Genomic DNA, 21186 nt, shown 5'->3' on the forward strand with positions numbered 1-21186 from the left:
TTATCTTCTATTTTTTTACCCTGGGACATTTTTATTTCCTCTTTAGGTGCCATTTGTTCAATGTGATAATCAATCCGAAAGGTTTGGGATGTATATCAAATGAAAAGGTTAGGGATGCATCATTTTCCTCCCATGGCAAAATCATATTTCCCACGGTGGAACTAATCCTGAGAAGACGCGTGCCCTCTAAACACGGATACGTGTCGCACTCGCACCTTCAAAACAGCGCAACAACTTCTCATCGCTGTACAACGGAACAAGTATGCAATCGGGCGGCCACTGCTACGCCACGTGTAAGCGTCTGAACCCCTCAAAAACGTTCCGGAAAGTTCCAAGTCTGAGAGAACAATTTGTGTTGGTCGGCAGAGAAATGTGGGCCTCTAGATCATTCCAGAGGTTCACAGCGCGCCACGTCGAATGAGGAGCGTGTAATTTACACCTATAGTTGACCGCCACGTGGCAATCTGACACGTGGAAGGCGCCATCGTTTCTGAAAATATTTCTTCCATTTCAGGACACGAGTCTTTGCAATGAACAGCATACTGTGTGTATTACTTGTTCGCAGAGCAGAGAGAGAAAGTTTTTTTACATGAACCATTCACGCCGGGATTCGAAGGCTTGATTTGGCTGAATATTAATTACGGCATTATCATTTTCCGTTTGACGTTTGTTAGGGTTTGCCTGAGGTTTTAAGGTTTTAAGGATCGCCCGTGGCTTGTTTGATTCTTTGAATTTGTGTTAGGAATATCCTGGCAATGCTCGGAAAGGAAGAAGGTGCAGGAGGGGAGAGTACCAGTAATTGGAACAGTTGTAGTGACAATAGTAGTAATTCAGTGGGAGTATTTATGTGGGGTTATCTCCCTGCGATTTCTCAGAGGATGCCGTTGCTGTCACCGACCCCAGTGCCTCGTTCCACTACGCAAGAGCCCTGGAAGGCGGTTTGCAGCGGCGGCTGTGGATTTGCTATGGCTCTCTCCGGTAAACTGCTGATTTTTCAATTCACTGCATTTGTCTTTCTTGCTGTTTCTATTTCTCCTGATGCACTGTTATTTAAGTAATTTGTAAGAAATGAGTACGGAATTGTGTTTGTAAGATGCATTTCGGGATTATTCGTGCTTGATGTTAGGAAGAAGAGAATTATATTTGGGCTTAACCGGAGAGCTTGCAGGAATATCATGACTGCAGCGAGAAGAAGCGACTTGTAAAAACTAAATTAAAAACTTAAGAGTACGCGAATCTGCACTGGAAAGTAGATCCAGTTCTTGAGGGGTTAATTGAGGTTACTAACTAAAATTAAACTAAAAGCGGAATGCTAAATGAGTGGAAGGGAATCCCAGTAAACTAGTACGAGGGAGTGGCAGAAGGCTTTGAAAATAGGTGAGTAGCTTTAACTAAGACGAGTCTACACAGAGTAGAAATAGTGCGAGGGAGCTCAAAATAGAGGCTACTAGCTAAAACTAATGCGATACAATACTAAATGAATGCAGTGGAATGTACAAACAGGATAAATGGTACAAGGACGTGAAAATAAGATTCGAAATGAGGCATCTAGCCAAAATCTAACTAAAACCACAACGCTAGATAAGTAAAACATAATGTAGCAGCAGTGGACTAGCACAAGGAAAGAAGCTTCTAAGAGTGGCTATTATCTAAAATAAAATAAAAAACCTAAGAAAATGAGCTTTGACCGGAATAGCAGTAGCAAAAGTGCCAGGTAGTTCTATCTAGAAGTATACTTAAAGTACAACGCTAAATGAGTCAGGTTTGGAATGTAGAATGAACAGTATAACAGAAGCCAGTGAAAATAAGCTTTGCAAAGAGGCTACTGGCTAGAATTAATTGAAAAACATAACAGCAAAGCAACGGGGGTTGAAATGTTGACCTATTATATCTATATTAGACGGGGTTAATGTAGCAAGAGCGTGTAATGGGAACCAAGTAGAGAGTACTTTCTAAATCTAAATTAAGGGAAACAATAAATAATCAACTAGCGAAAGCAGTAGAAATAAAAATAATAATTTATGAGCTTATTTTTGTAAATTGGATACAAGAATCGTAAACAGATAATTGCCCTGTTCCATGGAGTTTTAGAAATGGGGAACTGGTGTCGGGACAGAGTGATGGCAGCTGGGGATGGAAATATGATAAATACGTGAGTATTTAATTTAGTAATTATAAATGTTTATTTTATGTATACATAAGTCATTCCTTTGATTTCTATGTTCTTCCTGACAGTATATCCTCATTACCTCTGACAAAATACTTCATTCTTCAGTTAATCATCGGATGTTGTCTTTTTTAGTAGTTTTATTTATTTTCCTCTCTGTTTTTAGAAACTCCTTTCAGCCATTACCAGTAACTCGCAAGCATTTATGAAAACTTGATAACATTCATCAGCTACTCATTCTCATTCCTTCCTACACTCTCTACCAAGCCCAAGGTGTCAATGATGTACAAATTAAGGAATATTTGATCAACTCTTTAGATTAAGATAAGAAAGCATGCATCCAAGTAAACAGGACCAATAACATCTGTTTTAATTGTCTATTTTGCTTCCAATACTATGTAAATATTCCTTCTTCCAAGATCAACCATCTTTACATACATTGTGTTGTCCATCTGTTAAGAATTTGACAAAAATAAAAATTGTAATGACTGAAACAGTGGAAGAGAGAGTATCTTTTGAAGCTTACATCCAAAACAATCTATTCTGCCTCTCTTAATTCAAAGCCATTCCAACTCCAAGCAACTCAGAATCCCTTCTTTTTTCATTCGCAAAAATTCTTATTCAAAGAGGAGATAGAGGCTTTCAACACACCCAAAAATGTAGTGAAGATACCTGTTTGTTTTATTTTATAAGAATTTCCCAAACCGTTTTCCATTTCCCTTCTTTTCAAATTGAACTAGACATTTCAAAAATGCTTTTTGGAAAATTGATATACACCTAAGTTATTGGTTTGGGTTCTGGGACGGGTTCAGATATGAGAACCCTGTATGTAAATTTTTTAAGCATTTGGCTACGTAAGGGTATGTTTGTGTGTGTGCAAAATTTCATAGAAAAAAATGAGAGAAATATTCAGAACTTTAGAACTAATCATTTCATAGTACGATACTTGATCACTGATCAATGCATAATGCCCCAGATAAACATTAAAAATTTAAATACTTGATCATTGATATATATTCACGATTCTAATGAAAATCATTACATTGAAAGAGGAGGAGATAGAGTTTTTCAACACACCCAAAAATGTAGCGAAGATACCTGTTTGTTTTATTTTATAAGAATTTCCCAAACCATTTTCCACTTCCCTTCTTTTCAAATTGAACTAGACATTTCAAAAATGCTTTTTGGAAAATAGATATAACCCTAAGTTATTGGTTTGGGTTCTGGGATGGGTTCAGATATGAGAACCCAGTATGTAAATTTTTTTAGCATTTGGCTATGTAAGGGTATGTTTGTGTGTGCAAAATTTCATAGAAAAAAATGAGAGAAATATACAGAACTTTAGAACTAAATCATTTCATAGTATGATAGTTGATCACTGATCAATGCATAATGCCACAGATAAACATTAAAAATTTAAATACCTGGTCATTGATATATATTCACGATTCTAATGAAAATCATTACATTGAATTACTGAATTACAAAAGGAAAATGTAATCAAATTAATGATTATCAAATTAAGCTCCACTAAGTGGATAAAGGAGTATGTACTCTAATTCCACTCAGTGGCAGAAGAGCTTGCAGCTTAGAGAGAAGACCAACAAAAAAAAAAAAATACAAGGTAAATTCAAGAATGGTAAGTGTTAAATTCTATTCAAGTGACCAAAACAAAATGAGAAACTTACTTGTGAGAGGATCTTGATGCAACAAGTTGGAGATACATAAAATTTTGACCATGAAGGTACCACATGTTAGGATAAAGGTGTCTCAACGTTTGAGTCCAAACATGATATTTTATTTATTTGTTTCTTTTAATCCACTTTAGAAGTCCTCAAGTTAAGGAGCTAATGTCATAAGTTGCTCTTTTGAATCCATGTAATGCTTATTGCAGTTACTAGTTCAGTGGAAGAGTTATGGAGAGTTAATGTTTGGCAATTTATATTTATGGTGGAGTTCACTATTGATAAGTGGTGTGAGCTAGGTGTTGCATATGGAATGGTGACCGTTATGGTTGAGTTATGCTTTGTTGCATTGGAAGTTTTTATGTGCAAAGTGTCATTCGTTTAGCATGTTGACACCACATACTTCTTTGGTATTAGAGATGGTTTTGGAAACCATGGGCTCTTTCCACTTGTGTTGAGCTCTATAAATATGTAGCGACTTAGTGCATTTTGTGAGGTTAGGTTGGATATCTTCTAAGGAGCGTTTATGTGCCAGATATTCTCTAGAATTCTCAGCTGCTGTATTCGCTCTTGATATTGGCTCAAGGATTGTATTGTAACTATTGTTGTTGCTGATAATACAATTTGATTGTGGCTTTTGGAGGGTGGGTTTTTTCCTGAAAGTGTTTTCCCAAGTATATCTGGTGGTGTGAGTTTATTTTCTTAAATTTGATTTTTATGTGCTTATCTAGTTTGCGATAGCTTAAGGGTTTGTAGGAAAGTTTAGCATCATCTTTCCTGGTTGATTTAGCATTTGGAAGTGTTATTTTGCACTTTTTCTTTCTTTCACCACCATGTAATAGCATCCATTTTGCATTGGTCATTGATAGGACAAGGGGAAAGATCTTTCCTGAGATAAACAATCCAAATTCTTTCCTAACACTCGACTCCACCTCTGGATCATTGAAGAATCTACTAAATGCCCTCTTGTACCCATTAGCAACTTCAGAATCTCTATATGGTGGCTCTCTACCTGGAATAGCAAGTACATCTATGCCATAATACATGGGAGATAGAGCATATGCCAGGAGTTGCAATGGTGTGGTCATCTTTTTCCAACGATGAAGAACAATTGCTTCCACCCTTTTGTAAAAGGTGTCTTTCAAATCTTTCTCTTCTTTTTGTATTGTGTGGGATATCAATTGATGTAAGTTATGTCAATTTAAACAAGGCTAGAGGAATGTATTATAACTTACCAATTTTAGTTTCTCCAACATTGTGTCTATGCTATCACAGACATCCTCCAAGAATGGATGATCTTTATTAACAAATCAAAGCATAGACATGATAGGTTTGGTGAATTCCAATACACGATTCACATGAAACCACCAATCATCAGCCAATATCAATGCCTTCACCTTTTTGGCTCTGTGAATCTGATTGCTTCCAGATACCCTATTGGTTACAACTAACTATTGATGTGAGTTTTGTTCCACTATGACGTGTAGAATTAAGTACTTAATGTTTTGGAAAGAAACACCAAATACTCAATCCTCTCTTGATATAAGGTCATCTCTCATGCTAAGCTTGCAACGCCAAGATCATGAGATGACTTCAAGTTTTCTTCAATTGTGGACACTCGCTCAATGAAATAATTAGATTTGTTGGGATCACAAAGGGACTTATGTTATTCTTTCAATGGATATCAACTGTTTCACACACTCCTAAAGATTTAGTTTCACAATGTGCAATTGAAATGTAGTTTGATTTTCCAACTTTCACTTAAACTTAATGTCTACTACTACTTCTAACTATGAATGCAAGGAAGCATGGATGACTTGGACTCTAGTAAATGTAGCTTTATCAGGGATTCTAACCACCTAGTGCAAGCTTCTAAGGAATACTCAAATAGTTTTCAAATTGACTTCTCCTCTTCTATCCCATCAAATGGATGCAAACCAAAGATTGAATATCAATTGAAGTTAAGTGCTTTCAACCATCGACAACAATTCTCCAACATAACCAACAATGAATAAAGAACAATTTTGGTAACAATTGTCCAACCTAATCTCTCCTACCGTACTCTAAAACTAATCAGTTACAAATGATGAGGCCTTGGCCTTTTATAGTAGTTTCCAACACAATGAGTGACCAAGATTGATTTGAAATCAAGGGCCAAGATTAATCCACATAAGCCTTAATTAAGGTTTCATAACCATAGCTACAAATATTAAATGCCCCCGATTACAATTAAGCAACAATTTTGGTAACAATTGTCCAACCTAATCTCTCCTACCGTACTCTAAAACTAATCAGTTACAAATGATGAGGCCTTGGCTTTTTATAGTAGTTTCCAACACAATGAGTGACCAAGATTGATTTGAAATCAAGGGCCAAGATTAATCCACATAAGCCTTAATTAAGTTTTCATAACCATAGCTACAAATATTAAATGCCCCCGATTACAATTAAGCACCACCATGTGGGCCAATAGGAAAATTACATTACTTTTTAAGAGCTAATGAGAAAATTCAAATCCATAACAACTGGATAAGGTGCACCAACAAATGGGCCAATCAAATAATTACAATATTTTGTAGACAAAGTCACCATTTATTGAATTAATAAGATGACGCCACATGTACCTAAACTAAGCCAATTTTTAATCCTCTCTCTTCTAATAATAAAATGAACTTCTTCCATTAGGGTGCTTGGCACATTGTCATTGGTTGAGGATATGGATGCCACCTCATCATTCCTTATCCTACAAGGCAAATATCCTTTTGTAGATGATTGTAAAACTTTAAATGATAATTCTAATAAGACTTAGAAAATTATCACAAAGTAGCTATTTTAAATTTCTAATTAAAAAATAATAATTTGGTAATGCAAATTGAAATTTCATCTCTCTTCTCCAACTGATTTATAACCAATAATAATCAACATCATTTTTTAAATATTATTTTCGTTATTTAAAATTGATGCTAATTTTTTAAATTAAAAGACTCCTTGAATAACACAATCTGAATGGCCCTTTATAACTTCAAGTTGATTGGAAGATATTTAATTTACTTCTATTTATGATTTGTTTTCCGCTAATTTCAATTGCCCATTTGTTAAAATCGATGCCATTTGGATAAATTCAGTGCCATATTGGATGAATTAATTAATTAATTTTTAAAATCACTCCATCTTTTGCAAAATCAAGGTAAATTCAATATCATCTCAATTTAAAACCCTTTTTAATTTTGCAAGGTTGAAGTAAATTTTAATCTTAGCCCAATTAAAACTCATTTTCATTTTTTCAAAAAATTTTAATCATTTTTTTGCATTTGTGCCAATTTCTTTTTTTAAAATTAAAATTAAAATTTTTGGTATTATTTGTATCATTGAAATTCAAGCACGTTTCACAATCTCCCAACAAATTTTGAGATTTCAAAGTATTTCATTAAACTCAAGGAGAGGTGGTGTGGTTTTACTATTGCGATTGCTTATTAATCTTGGAGTGGAAACCACTACCTACATAGGAAAAACCATCAAACGTCAAGTGTAAACTACTATTGGCTTAGGCAAAGCAAAGATTAAAATCCCAAACGTGGAAACCACTATACACTTAAAAAAAACAATTAAATGACAAGTGGAAATCAATAGAGAATTAGGCAAAACCATTAATCAACAAGTGGAACCACTACTCACTTAGGCAAAACCTTTATGCATGAAGTGGAAACCACTCATGACTTAGGAAAAATCACAATTATTTGGTGGAAATCAAGGGTGACAATAGGTAAGGTGCAACCAACGTGTAGTGGAAATCAAGGGTGACTTAGGTGAGTGCAACCAACATGTAGTGGAAATCAAGGGTGACTTAGGCAAGTTCATCTAGTGTGCATACAAATTGAAGTGGAAATTGCCATGGACTTAGGAAAGTACATGTATTTTTGGCTCAATTTTAATTTCAATTTCTCATTTTTCAGACTTTGCCAAATTTTACCATTTTTTATATTTGAATTTTTCCCAATTTTAAAGTTTTCTTCACTTAGCGTTTTTCTAGTATATGCTAGAGATGGAAGTGTTTATATGTAAGATATGGAAGTGTTTATACGCCAGATATGGAAGTAATATTATCATTGTAACTATACACTAATGTCATGCAACAAGTTCTATTAATAACAAAGTAACAATACCATAGCAAACACATGACACATTCAAATGGTAGAATGTTACTTTATTGATTGTACCAAAGTCTTACATTAACATCCATACCAATATTCATCACCCATACAAAACACTTAAATCTATTTTGTGGAAGGTATTTGGCACTCCACAATTGATCTCTCTTGAATATAATCACCTCACTTCAAATTGGCAAGATGGAGAGTAAATCGAGAGACCAAAGTGAAATGGAAGTTTTTTTGGAAGTCTCATATGGGGGTGTTTTAGGGATAGAAGCCAATTTTTTTTATTTTTATTTTTTCATGTTTGGGCCCTTTTTTATTAGGTGCACCGTGGGTACCCGTTGGTACATTTAGGTAAGCGCTGGGTGCACATGGGTCCACGAGTGTGTGGACCCGGGGGCACCCATAGGGTTGGTGCGTGCCTAGCACTTACCTGAAGGTGCACTTGTAGTGGTTGAGCACCTAGACCCAGTTGAGGGTCTAGGGTGCGAACTTGGCAACATAGATACATACCAAAGATATATTTCAAACAATTTAACAAAATAAATTTAATGCATTCATTATAAAAAACTTCAATTAATATTTTTCCATTGTCCTTTTAAAGTGACTTTTATTTTCAATTTTAATACAATTCTATTTCCTTTACATAAAGTATTTTATTTTCTTTTCACATGACATAAAATAATGTAATAGACCTTTTTTACTAATGTACATTTAAATATCTTTCTAATTTAGAGTATATCAGATATTCTACAAACTCATTTCTGGAAATAATTTTAAAAGCTTTATGATAGTGTACAATAATCGCCTATTAAAAACTCCTCTCTCAAATGAAATTTAAAGGAAATAAAGTAGTGTGAAATAATCACATGCAAATGACACTCTCTCAAATGGCTTAAATAACACAACACATGGATCAAAAGTTCACCATTGATTAGAAGACTTATCTCACAATTTGAATTGATTAAGATGAAGGTTACACAAATATGTTTTATGCAATATGCCCATCTCCAATGAGCCATAGTTGGGAAAAAATTGCATCTCCATGCCTAGGTGAAACTTTAAGTGTACTTACACCATATAGTTATAATGGATACAATGTATGAAACACGCAATGCAACACAGTATTCAAATGAAGTAATAATAAATCGTTACATCTAAACGAAAAATCATCTATGACTAACATCATAGAAACATTATAATACAAAAAGGAATGATAACCCATATTACTAAACCTAATATACTAATCACATTTATATATCTAGTGAAAACTGCGAAGTTGAAATGTTGCAATAGTCAAAACATATTGAATCACAACATATGCGTCTTATAGTATATTTTAGAAAAGATGCTAAGAAAAGAACCGCATCAATAACATAGATTGATAGCCATGTAAACATCACATATAGTGAAAACATATGAATTTATAGTCTAAATAACCAAAGTACATAATCAGAATAGCTCAATGGAAATACAAGGTCTCAATAGAAGTTTGACACAAAAGATCATAGTCCATGTATCCCGCAATACACCATGAGCTCACAGGAAACAAATTTTAATATAAAATTGAATAATACATGATGTGTAGATGTTGGTGCACAAAGATAATCCGCCATCTTATTTGGCTATTTATGTTGTTGATGCAGTCTAGTCAGGGGGGTCAACTTAACATCTACCTACATTAGCAACTTACAAACTACAAAATCATATGCCAAGTAGAAGCAAACCAGTCTTGTGATGTTATAGGGCATGTATTCAAACTAGATGGCGGGGGCCAACAACCATGTGTCCACAAGGGGGTTCACTTGAGGTGGTGCTTTGGTGGGATGAAAACCTCACCCTTAATGTCAATTGCTGCTATTCACTAGTAGTTTGAACTTTTGTCATAGTAACTTCTTAGCTTGGTATGTGAGTTGCAAAATCCTCAACCTTATTGTTAGCGGCTGTCATTCACTTAGCTTAGGCTTTTTGCATAGTGGTTGCCTAGTCTGTATTCTAACATTTGGTTTGGATATACACTCGTCAATATGAGGGAAAACATTTTTTGAGGTTTAGCTAGGGGGATCACATAGCCACCATGCTTCATAGATCTTGAACTTGAGATATCAACTCTGATATCAAGCTGAACAACCACTAGGCCAAAAGCCCAAACTATTAGTGAAGGACACCCATTGGTGTTAAGGTTAAGGTGTTCCTACTCTAGAGTTTCATCACAAATAAAACCCCTTTGTGATGTGTGGTTGCTAGCCCCACAATTTGGTTCTAGTGCACAACTGCCAACACAAAGAGTAACATAATTTGTATTTCAATCAAGGGCATCATAGGCCTACCATGCTTTGTAGAGGTATACCTTGATACCTTAGCTTTGCTACCAAGTTGATCAACCATTATGTCAAAGACTTGAATTGTAAATAAACGACACCAATTGACATTGAGGATGAGGCGTTTGTCCCACTAGAGTGCCACCACAAGTGAACCCCCCTGTGGTTTAGGTGTGTGTCTACTAGCATGATGGAGTAATGTCTATTGGTGTTCTGCTAAGTGCATCAAAAATCCTATGTTCATTGATTTAAATGAGTTGATAAAACTGAAATTCATCAAAAATAGAATCACATATGCTCTTTTAATTTTGGTTTACGACAATCTATTAATATCACAATGTTGCTTCGAGTCCTAAATGCATGCATGGTTCGACCCTTTGTAGTCCCTTGCTCAAATCCATATACATACCCCCACTTGTAGGCACCCATAATGGCTATAGTCTAGACTATTGCCTCTTGGGTTTTGAATTACTTTTAGAGGAAAATTGATGGTTTTAACTTTTGAATCATCCAGTACTTGCCCCCTTCATTTCTATTTCCTTGTTGATTGAAATGCCTCGTCTATCTAGGGTAATGGACCAACTTATCATTGCTGGTAGAAGTTTCAGCAATTGTCAAAAGACATTGCCAATAAAACACTTACCTATGTGGTTATGAACAATTGTGATATAGACGAAACTGAAAAGCCACAACCCAAAAAATCTATTGATTATGGTAGCTGCTAAAAAGACAATGGTATATGCCTTAGTGTCACCTATTTTGAGAAACAAAACACATGATGCCAAGTTGTTGCTAGATGGGAAAAGAGTGCCAATGTTTTTCCCAATTCTGCAACTTCTATACATGCCAAGTGTTTTTCTGAAAAGGCAAAAAAAAAGCCTAGAACCAAGAGAAGTTGTGTAACAATTGAGAATTTTTGTACAAGAACTAGAATGGAACTGTAGTAACTGAATGAGCAATAACTAGGAATTGTTATGTATCAGCTGAAGATCTCACCCAACAGCTTATAAATGTTTGAAGTGGAGAGAAATGATTATTTAACAATTAGCAACTCTTGAGCGAAAAAAAAAAACTAGAATGGTTCACAGCATCTAAAGATCATGCACAACAATTGCCATTCAAACCTTTGTGCAGCATAAAAGATCTCCTCAAAATCTTCTAAGCAATCTTTTATTTGTTTCGGTGATGCAAGATTGTTCTAGGAATTGGATGGTCTTGCATCATACTCTTTAGTTTAGAAGCTTTGTGTGCATGGTACTCACAAAGCAGATTTGAGTGGTAGAACCAATGTATTTGAATGGATGCACTCCTTAATATTCTCCACTATTGCATTCAAGTTCTTAAGATGAAGTATCTTTCTTCTCCTCCTCTTGTATTTGGTTGGGACACATCCCATCCTTCTGCACCAGGTTTGGTCATTTGGCTTTACTCCTCTTATGGATTAATATTTGACCCACCACTATATGTACACCTCCACTAGATTCTTTTCCTTTCTCTCCATCCTTTTGTGACCTGACTCGCTAGTGTTTGTCCACATCGACCAAATATTCCTTTTCATCTTCTTGTATTTAGTCAAGACAAGTCCCATCCTTCTCCACCAAGTTTGGTTATTTATCTCTATTCCTCTTGTAGATCATTGTCCACCATAGTTCAATGCCCTCTACCAAGTGTGTCTCCTCTTTCTTGTTCCTCTTGTGTGTTTTGACCCACCACCATTTGTCCACCTCTTTTGCATGTTTTTCCTTTCCTAATATCATTTTGTGGGACTTGACTCACCGTTGTCTTTCCATCTCTCTCCATTCATTGTCACACCTGCATACAAATTTGTAGAACCTCCATTATGAGGAGTCAAGAATTCAAATAGGCTTCTCTTTTTCTTCTTTATTTTGTTTACTCAGCTACATCAAATTGAACCAACCTAGTGCTGCACTGTCCTCGGTGAACTATTTTTAGTATCATGTATAATGGGGATCTCTTTGTTTCATCCATGGGCTGTATCCTTCCATCTCACTAGATCCATTCGAAAAAGCTTCTTCCTAGCCTCCCTATTTTCTCACCTAGGTAGGAGAGCCTATTTACCTTACTCTTTTGTTTGTCAAAAATGGGGCTCTTGTAGCTGACCATTTAAAGCTCCCAAATCTACATTTATTTTTTCCCCACTAAACATTTGAGAACTATCTCTTAATGATTATGACCAATTGTACAGCCATTGGAAACTATTGTGCAACAACTAAAAACTCTTGTGCAACTGCTAGCAGTGGTTGCCAATAATTGAAGCTCTTGAACAACTTAGAACTATTGCTTAAGGCTGTAAGACTCTTAGGAATGTTGTACAACCACAGAAAAACCTTTGCACAACAATAGGGATCTTCTCAAAATCTTCACAGCCATCTTGAATTTTGTTTATGTGATGTGAAATTTCTCGTGTACCCAAATGCTTCTGCATTAGTTCTAGATTCTCGTGTACAATTTGATAATTCCTTTACAACGAGGAGAAATTTTTTAGGGCCCCAAGGACAATTTGTAGTAGGCATAGAACTATATGAAGTAGCAAGTGAATTAGCACAAGTTTGAGGTATCTTTGAATTGGTGATTGGGTCTTTCTATGGCTAAAATCTTGCAAGCAATTGTTCTTGTGTGACAAGTCGAAGTGTTAGTTCTGTCAATAATTTTATGGCCCTTATTAAGTGGTTGGAGGTGGATAACAATCTCATACTCCCTCCTTTTTCAGTATTCCACATGGGTTTTTTCATGTCACTTGCCTCAGAGAATTACTGAGCAAAATGTTAACACGACTGGGGTCCATCCTTTTGGAACTAGAGTTGGTCTTGGACAAATGTGCCATTCACGAGCTTGAGTACAGTGGAAAGGAATTCAGATCGAAGATGCAACATGCAAGCTTGCCAACATTCTATACGAGTTTCCTCGTGTCAAACTTTGAGTCCAAAGTATTTTTGAAGGCAGGAGACAATGTTAAGAACCTCCATTTTGGTGTATGCAATAGTTATTGGTTCTTATTAGCTTGGTGTGTATTAGAATAAAATTATTTATCCCATGTGGAGGGATAGCAGTAGTTGTCTTTAGTCTCAAGACTATATGTTCTAATACTCTAACAAGTTGAAAGCATCTTGAATGTTGTAAATGAAGATTCTGCTCTATTGGGGAGGATTGCTCCCTATAAATAGCACCATAAACATGATGATGATGTTGATGTGTGTGTGTGTGTATAATAATATATTCTTTCTTATTTTCTATGAATATTTTTGTATTGTCATTATTTTCTTTGCAAGTTCCTGGTAATTGTTATCAGATGTTTATTGTTAATGAATGTGGGGGATATGAGCATTCATATTTAAATTTGAAGTTAAGCACACTTTCTCTACAAAGTTTCACTTTTTCTCTTCACTACACCTTTCAGCTATAAAGTCCAAGAAACATTGTGTTGCCAAACAATGCCATGAAATTCTATCAAAAAATAAAATAAAAATGTTAAATGTATTTGACAACTGTTAATTTATTGATGATTGACGTTGTAGTGCACACATGCTCTAGGAAAAGGACATATGGCTGCATTTTTTGTGATATTACTTTGGTGGTAGGAGAGATTGGTTGCAATTTTCTAAAACAGACAAATACCATCAGAATGCTCCCTTCTATTTGAAAGTAAAATTATTGAATTGTATGATTCATAATTGTCTCTTCAGGTTTGCACATATGACCTTGTGCTGGCTGAATAACATGAGTTCTGAAATTACTTCATGGTATGTTTCTAGTCAAGTTTTGAAAGACCGAAGGGTTCTTTCCAATTCTCCCAGACCTGTTCATGTCTTCATTTCATTTTGAAATCAAGCTCTTTGTAGCAACATTATGCTTATGATAACAGCAAAAGAGTTACTGTTATATTCACATACCATATGTGACACACGTGTACATGTGTATGTGTAGACGTGTGAACGAGTTTTGAATAACACACTAATGTGGCCATCATTTATTTGTTACCATGAAAAATTGTAGTGTATTAAAATTCTCAGCTTCAGAAAACTTCCTTGAAGCAATAATTCTAGTTCATTTCAAAATCAAGAGTGTCATTTTATCTATGTTCCCTTGAGTTTCCAGGACAGGGATGACAAGGGACGGGTTTTTGGGACGGCAATTTTTTTGCCGATTTTGGGGGGGGGGGGGGGGGGGGGGAATGGACAGCTATATATATAGGGAAAATCCGAAAAATATAAATTATATAGGAAAATTTGCATGTATAGATTACATTCATATGAAGACATGGATAAACCATGCTATTTAAACATCATTGAACCTTAACATACAACATTTCAATAATCAAACTCAATGCGCAATATGCTATAATGCATTGAATTATTGTAAATGTAGATGTAATATTAAAATAATAACATAAAAATTTGAAATATACTCAAGAACATAATTTAGAATTCATTTTCAATAGCAACATGAACAATAACCCACCTTCCAAATTGAAACGCACCACTATCATTTAATTTTGAAACTACACATTCAATTCATTGTAAGTGGACTGATTATTATTAATATAAAAAGGTTCTCTATACAGTTCTGATCATGATATAGGTTCGTTACACTAAGACAATATCTTCATGCAACTTCAATATTCACCATATCTTCAACAAAGGACATAGATCAACCCAAGACCAACCTAGCACTATTGTAATGGCATAAAATGACATAAGGATGCATGTTCTAGGTCTGTGATGCACTTTTCATACTTTCCTAGCACCTCGCAAACAATCTGCTGTATAATTCTGAGCACGTAGCGTGACTATAACAGCAATATTAATTCCATGATTCTTAACGTAATGTTGTCAAATACTAATTAGAGGACCCCAAATAGTAGGAATTAACTACCAAACAGTAATAAGCATGTTAGGGTGAACTTGGAAGGAGGGGCCCACTTAAAAAATTCTAAGTGTTGACTTTGTCTATAAAATCAGGGATGCCCATCCATCCCAGGGACTTCCAAGGCCTCCCCAAGGCGTCCCGAACCACCCTTGGGATTTACAAATGTCCCCCAAAAAAATTCCCAAAGTCCCCAAGTTCCTAGGACATTTCTTGGGAATTTTGGAAAAAGGGGGACGGAGGGGGGGGGGGGGGGGTGCCATACTTGTCCCCTTGTCCTCGGGACATCCCTGTTTCCAAAACATGGCCTTTTTGGGTGGGGACGCATCCCCGGGGTGCATAGGTTAGAACCATATATAGTAATTAGTTTATCTTTTCACTTGTCACCTATGTTTGATTAATATACAAATCTATTGAAGATTGAATTACTTCAAGCTATGGAATCAACTTGGATTAAATCTGTAGCCATGTCTACAAATCTTGATATACTCTGAAAGAAACTATCATCTGTAGTTGTATCAAACAAAGGAAAATACTTGAATTTGTTTTTAACATCAAATTCATCCCATTCTGTTTTTTTTCTTGCTGTCGTGGTTTTGTAATGCACTGTTTTTGAATTTCTTATGATAATGAGAAGAATAGACCATATTAATACTTATGTATGTGCAAAATAGATCAATCTGATATTGATGTAGATGGTAGAATAGCATGATGGTATGAAGTATAATATGAACAAGCAAAAAAAGTCTGCTATAGAAGAATAAAATTAACAGAAAATGTTTATAGCAAACAAGGAGATAATAATAGGAGGAGCAAAATGAAGCATAAACAATAAGCTTTTAAATAAAATCAAATTAAAAGGATAGTAGCTAATTAGTCTAGCTAGCACAAGGTAAGGCATATTTGTTTAAATTTTAACACTAGATTAATCTAGTTACTAGCTCAGATGGTCAAAGTGCTGCGTTATTCCTTTGCAATAGGCCCTCCCTTTTAGTTTCTCTAGGTCAATATATTTCTTGTATAATATTTGTAGATACAGGGTAAGGTATGATGTCTGCCCAATTGTGACACCTTCAAACCAGTAGGGTTGTTCATAGGCTTGATAAAATCCAGCAATGCCTTGGGAATTCTGGGATTGTCCCTTAATATGAGGTTTCTCAACCTAGATGTGAAGTACCTATCAAATCTAACAAAGCTAGCCTCTTTTGCATCCCAGGTCATATCTGTACTCCATAACTAGATTGGCAGAGCTTCTCCCTCATATTCTCTGTTTAAAACCATCTCTTTTTCAAAGTATGTAACCCTTTTAAATAAGAATATATGCATCAACAATGAATAATGGTCAAATGTTTTCTCAACTTTGCTTTTTGCAATTCCAACTAGACCTATGTGGATTTCCTCTACTAAAAAGATGCAAAATCAAAGATGATATCCACACCAAAAGAAGAGATCTATGTCATCATTTACATGAGCTTTATTGGCATAAAATCTTGTTCATCTTCATCAAAAACTCTTAATAAAGTCATGTAAATGTCTATGGCCCGAGTATTGAAAAACCGTTTCTTAAAAGGCTCCTTAGTTGATGCTGTAACAAAAGTCAAGTTTCCAATTGTGGCCAAGCGTCCTCTCAATGCACCTTGTCTAACTTGATCCTTTCGAGACAAGTATTCTTTTTCCAATCCCTAGAAGTCAATGAGCTCATGATAATTTGTGACTAGCTCCAACCCAAATACTTCTTGAATCTCTTCTGCATTAATTCTTATCAGACACTCCCCATCTACTCTCCTCACTATCCTGGCTACTGGGTTGTAATTTAGGGCTATGGCTATGAGAAGGTCTGAATCCATGAAAACCCCAGGGACTACTAACTTACCCAAATCAAAATTCCAGATATTTCTCTGGGGGGCAAACAATTTGCTCTTTGAGAACCATTTCTTAAACAATTGGAGCCCTGTTTTAGATGTTATGGCATCCCTAGTCCAATTTTCTTTATCATACAAACCATCAACAATCTGGAGTCTAGGGTTCACAGGAATCAATTTTTTCATTTGGGTCGACTTATTTGTGGATTCACTTAATTGTTCCAGGAAATCATCATGTATATTCCGACTAGGTATTCTACTTTCCTTGAAAAACCCTTCTTTGGAGACATATTTGATAAAAATGCAGAATACCAGAATGCTTTGAACTATATTATGGGCTAAGATACTTAGTTGGCTCTCTATTTTCTTCTTTCTGAATACTGCAGTGAATCGATGGTATAGCAAATTCTTCATGATTTAACTAGGTGGAAAATAGCTCTTCAATAGGTTCTTAGCTCTCAGAAAATTAGAAATATGTTTGCATGAAGAAAATCTCTGAATCTTGCACTATATCTCTGGTTTTACTTTGCACAGGGAGACTTAGTTCTCATAAATGGATTGTAGAGAAAACAGGGTGGCAACACCTTTCAATTTTTTAAAACAAGTCGTTGATTTTTTGAAAAATCTGACCATTGAGGAATAAAATCTTTGATGACTCGACTTCAACCCTTCAAGTTGGCAGTCAATCCAATCGAACCCTTCCACATAAGCCTTTCCTTTTATTGCTGGTGACTTACATTGGACCCACTTGTGCCGTTAGACATGTGTCATGTTCTCGCTATGTTGCCAAGGGTAAAAATCGAGCAACTCCCGTTGGCGACATAGCGACCATCGTCAATGGCTCTTGCATCGGACAGTAGAAATCAAAAGATAATTTTATTGTAAGCAGAGTGGGCCCATGGTATTTCCCTTTGGTTGCTATGTCGCTAGTGGTAAAGTTCATCCAACTTTTCATAGCGACAAAGCGACCACCATTGATCTTGAAGAGATTTGACGGTGCGGATCAATAGTACATTTCGTTTAGTGTGAATCCTCAGTGGCATCTAACATCATACCATCCTGACATGCTAACAAGGCTATTAATGACATGTAACTTTATGGCACCGCCTTTAGGTTTGGTCCCTCAGTATTTCTTTTTACGGGCGGTCGCTATGTCGCCAAGGATAAAAACCTTGCGGTTTCCCATGGCAACAAGGTGACCACCGTTGATCATAGGAAGATTTGATGGTGTGGGTCACTCACCTTAAAACCTTGCTTCTTTAGTAACTGGGTCTCGTGGCTTGGTCACCATGTCACTAGTGGTAAATGACATGCAATTTCTTATGGCGACAAGGCGACAACCTTTGATCTTGAGAAGATCAAGGTTTATCATTATTCAATTGTTTTTTCAAAAAGAAACATGAACCCGCGGAAAAATAAAGATAAAAGCTTGGGTTAAAATTTTTGGGAACTTTAGGAAGAACGTGAACTACTTTTTAAAAGGTTCCCTGAAATAGAAAGGGAAAATTTAAAATGATTTCTCACTCATTTTAAATTAAAAAGGTGCACAACCCAAAAGCTTTTCTAGGGCAACATTTAGTGAAACAAAGAATTATGGTTATTCTAGGGTTAACAAAAATAAAAACACCAAACCCTAATTCTTACAGAAGGAACCTGAAACATTCACTTAGAGATATATTCAGATAAACCTGAAGTGAGAAATAAGATTAACAGAAGCAATTGTGATTGTAGTCTCTTGAACGTAATCTGAGTTTTAATTTCCATTATTAATTGTCATGCTACATTTGCTGGATTATGCCATTAAGAAATCAGTACATCCCTTGCCTAAACAATATAATTTGTAACATAAAGTAAATTAACTAAATCACTTATGGTCATTATAATATGTTTTAACTTCATGTTCTGATTTTCAGTAAATATCTGCTTACTATGTTGTATGAAATTTGAATAATAAATATCCAATTTTATGAATCTCTAGTTTTAACTCTTTGTCTCCTGAATAAAGACTTCACTTGAAGAACCATGAGAAATTGTGTTTTGTTCCAAATCCATGTTATTGTGAGATCACAACTGTTCATGTTTTAGTGAGCTAATGAAACCTTTATTTGCAACGTCAAAGAGTCAGCATCAGTTTAATATGCTAATTTGGATAACATATTAAGTAGATGTCTTCTGAATTGCTCTACATCTAGAAGATATGATATCGGATGTGCTCCTGTGATGACATGTTCAATTTTCTTTCCTCAGAATCTGGAAAGCTTAATACATGGGGCTCTACAGATGATCTAGGTCAAAGCTATGTGACATCTGGGAAGCATGAGGTAAAGAAATCAGATTTTTTTCAATCTTCTAGTTCTGATAGTGATAAACTTTTTTATCTTTATGCTACTTATTGTGCATACGCTGAACTTTCTTTACATACAATGTCTTAAACAGGAAAATCCTGAGCCTTTTCCATTACAAACAGAAGCTGCTATTGTACAGGCTGCTGCTGGTTGGGCACATTGTATTGCTGTAACAGGTACTTTGGACACAATTAGGAGTCTATTTGTTAAGTATCAGCATAATTATTTGGGTTTGGTGTAGTAATGTTTTGCTTTATATTCTAATTTTAGACAGAGGAGAAGTTTATACCTGGGGCTGGAAAGAGTGTGTTCCAACTGGTAAGACAACTGCCGATCAGGTGCTAACTGGAGCTCCAAGTACAGAGAAGGACACAGTGGGCAGTCAAGTTGAATTATCAACCGATCAAGGGGATTGTGGGTTACTTGTTAGACCTTCTTTTAATGATCAGTATGAATGCCGTGATTCTTGCCCAAGTACTTCATCAGAAGTTTCACAAAAAAGTAAGAATGATCCTACAGCATCAGGTGCTAGGGGCAAATTTGCTACATCTGGTCTCTTGCAAAGTGACAGGATGGTAGTAGATTCATCAGCAAGTATGAAGTCACATTTGAGCCGATCTTCACCTAAAGCTACAAGCAGTGTTGGCTTAACAAATCATGATCAAGGTGGCGATGATGGAGCAAAACGAAGAAGACTAGCTGCAGCTAAGCAAGTGACTTTGCCTGAGAGTTCGACTGCTGGTGGGGATGCTATCTCAGCACCACTTTGTCTTGTTACCTTGCGACCAGGAGAAAAAATAATTACAGTGGCCGCTGGTGGGAGGCATACGTTGGCACTATCAGGTATAAAAAGTTTGTTTGTATGCCTTCACAATCAATCTCTGAGTGATAGTTAGGAAATTCATTCATTGTTTCTTATCATTATTACTACTAAGGTTTTCTCTCTAAGCAGTCTACTGTACAAAATCAGATAATTGTATATATTTTACTGCTGAGTTCTGGTATAACATAAGCCAAACTCAAACTTCTGACTATAGATACTTTGCTTAACCTGTAGATACAGGTCAAGTTTGGGGTTGGGGATATGGAGGTGAGGGTCAATTAGGTTTGGGCTCTCGGATAAGAACAGTTTCTTCACCACACCTTGTGCCTTGTATAGATACTGCTTCTCACTGGCAAGGGGTACATCAAGCAGGCCCAAAGGGAAGCAGAATGTCTGAGGGACAGATTACCAAAGCACCAGGTAACTATGTTAAAGCCATCACATGTGGAGGACGACACAGTGCAGTGATTACTGGTTAGTACTTTGTTCTTTAATACTTATTTCTAACAATTTTATCAATTTCTTTTGCATCGTTTTGTATATCAAATGTAATACCTTTCTAATAAAAATCTTATGGCATATTTGACACTGAAATTTGAAAGATATCTAAAAGGAAGTTAATTCAAGCACTGTGGGATTCGCTTAGTTGAATCATATACATTGCATTGTCAGTGGACAGTTTTACAGGAAAGTGAGTTAAATATAGTAGATAGTGTTAAATATAGAAGATATGATCAAGATTAGGGAGAATGGGAATTGTTCTGATTTTGGTTCATCAACTAATGCTATGGTATCTATTTATCCCATACTATGCATGGCTGTATTTTTTATTTAAAATTCCAGAAGAAATAGTCATTTCAGAAATGAAAGAAACTTCTAGTTCTGCATGAATTGCAAAACTATTTTTATTACTGTTGTTACTGTGTATAGAATGAAGCCTGAGGT

At 35.7% G+C, this 21186-nt stretch overlaps 1 protein-coding gene across 1 annotated transcript in view; it reads left to right on the top strand.

Annotated features, from left to right (window-relative positions):
- Positions 1 to 529: 529 nt before the first annotated feature.
- LOC149544815 (uncharacterized) overlaps positions 530 to 21186 on the top strand; it is a 51872-nt gene continuing 31215 nt past the window's right edge. The window contains exons 1-5 of the mRNA XM_089795398.1: positions 530 to 978; positions 19321 to 19394; positions 19510 to 19594; positions 19689 to 20261; positions 20476 to 20715. Of these exons, the coding sequence (XP_089651524.1) occupies positions 756 to 978; positions 19321 to 19394; positions 19510 to 19594; positions 19689 to 20261; positions 20476 to 20715 (1195 nt within the window). The 5' untranslated portion in view covers positions 530 to 755. The remainder of the gene's footprint in view (positions 979 to 19320; positions 19395 to 19509; positions 19595 to 19688; positions 20262 to 20475; positions 20716 to 21186) is intronic.

This window comes from Cupressus sempervirens, chromosome 8, assembly GCF_028749045.1.
Source record: "Cupressus sempervirens isolate cs-2001-9-10 chromosome 8, ASM2874904v1, whole genome shotgun sequence".
Lineage (NCBI taxonomy): Eukaryota > Viridiplantae > Streptophyta > Pinopsida > Cupressales > Cupressaceae > Cupressus > Cupressus sempervirens.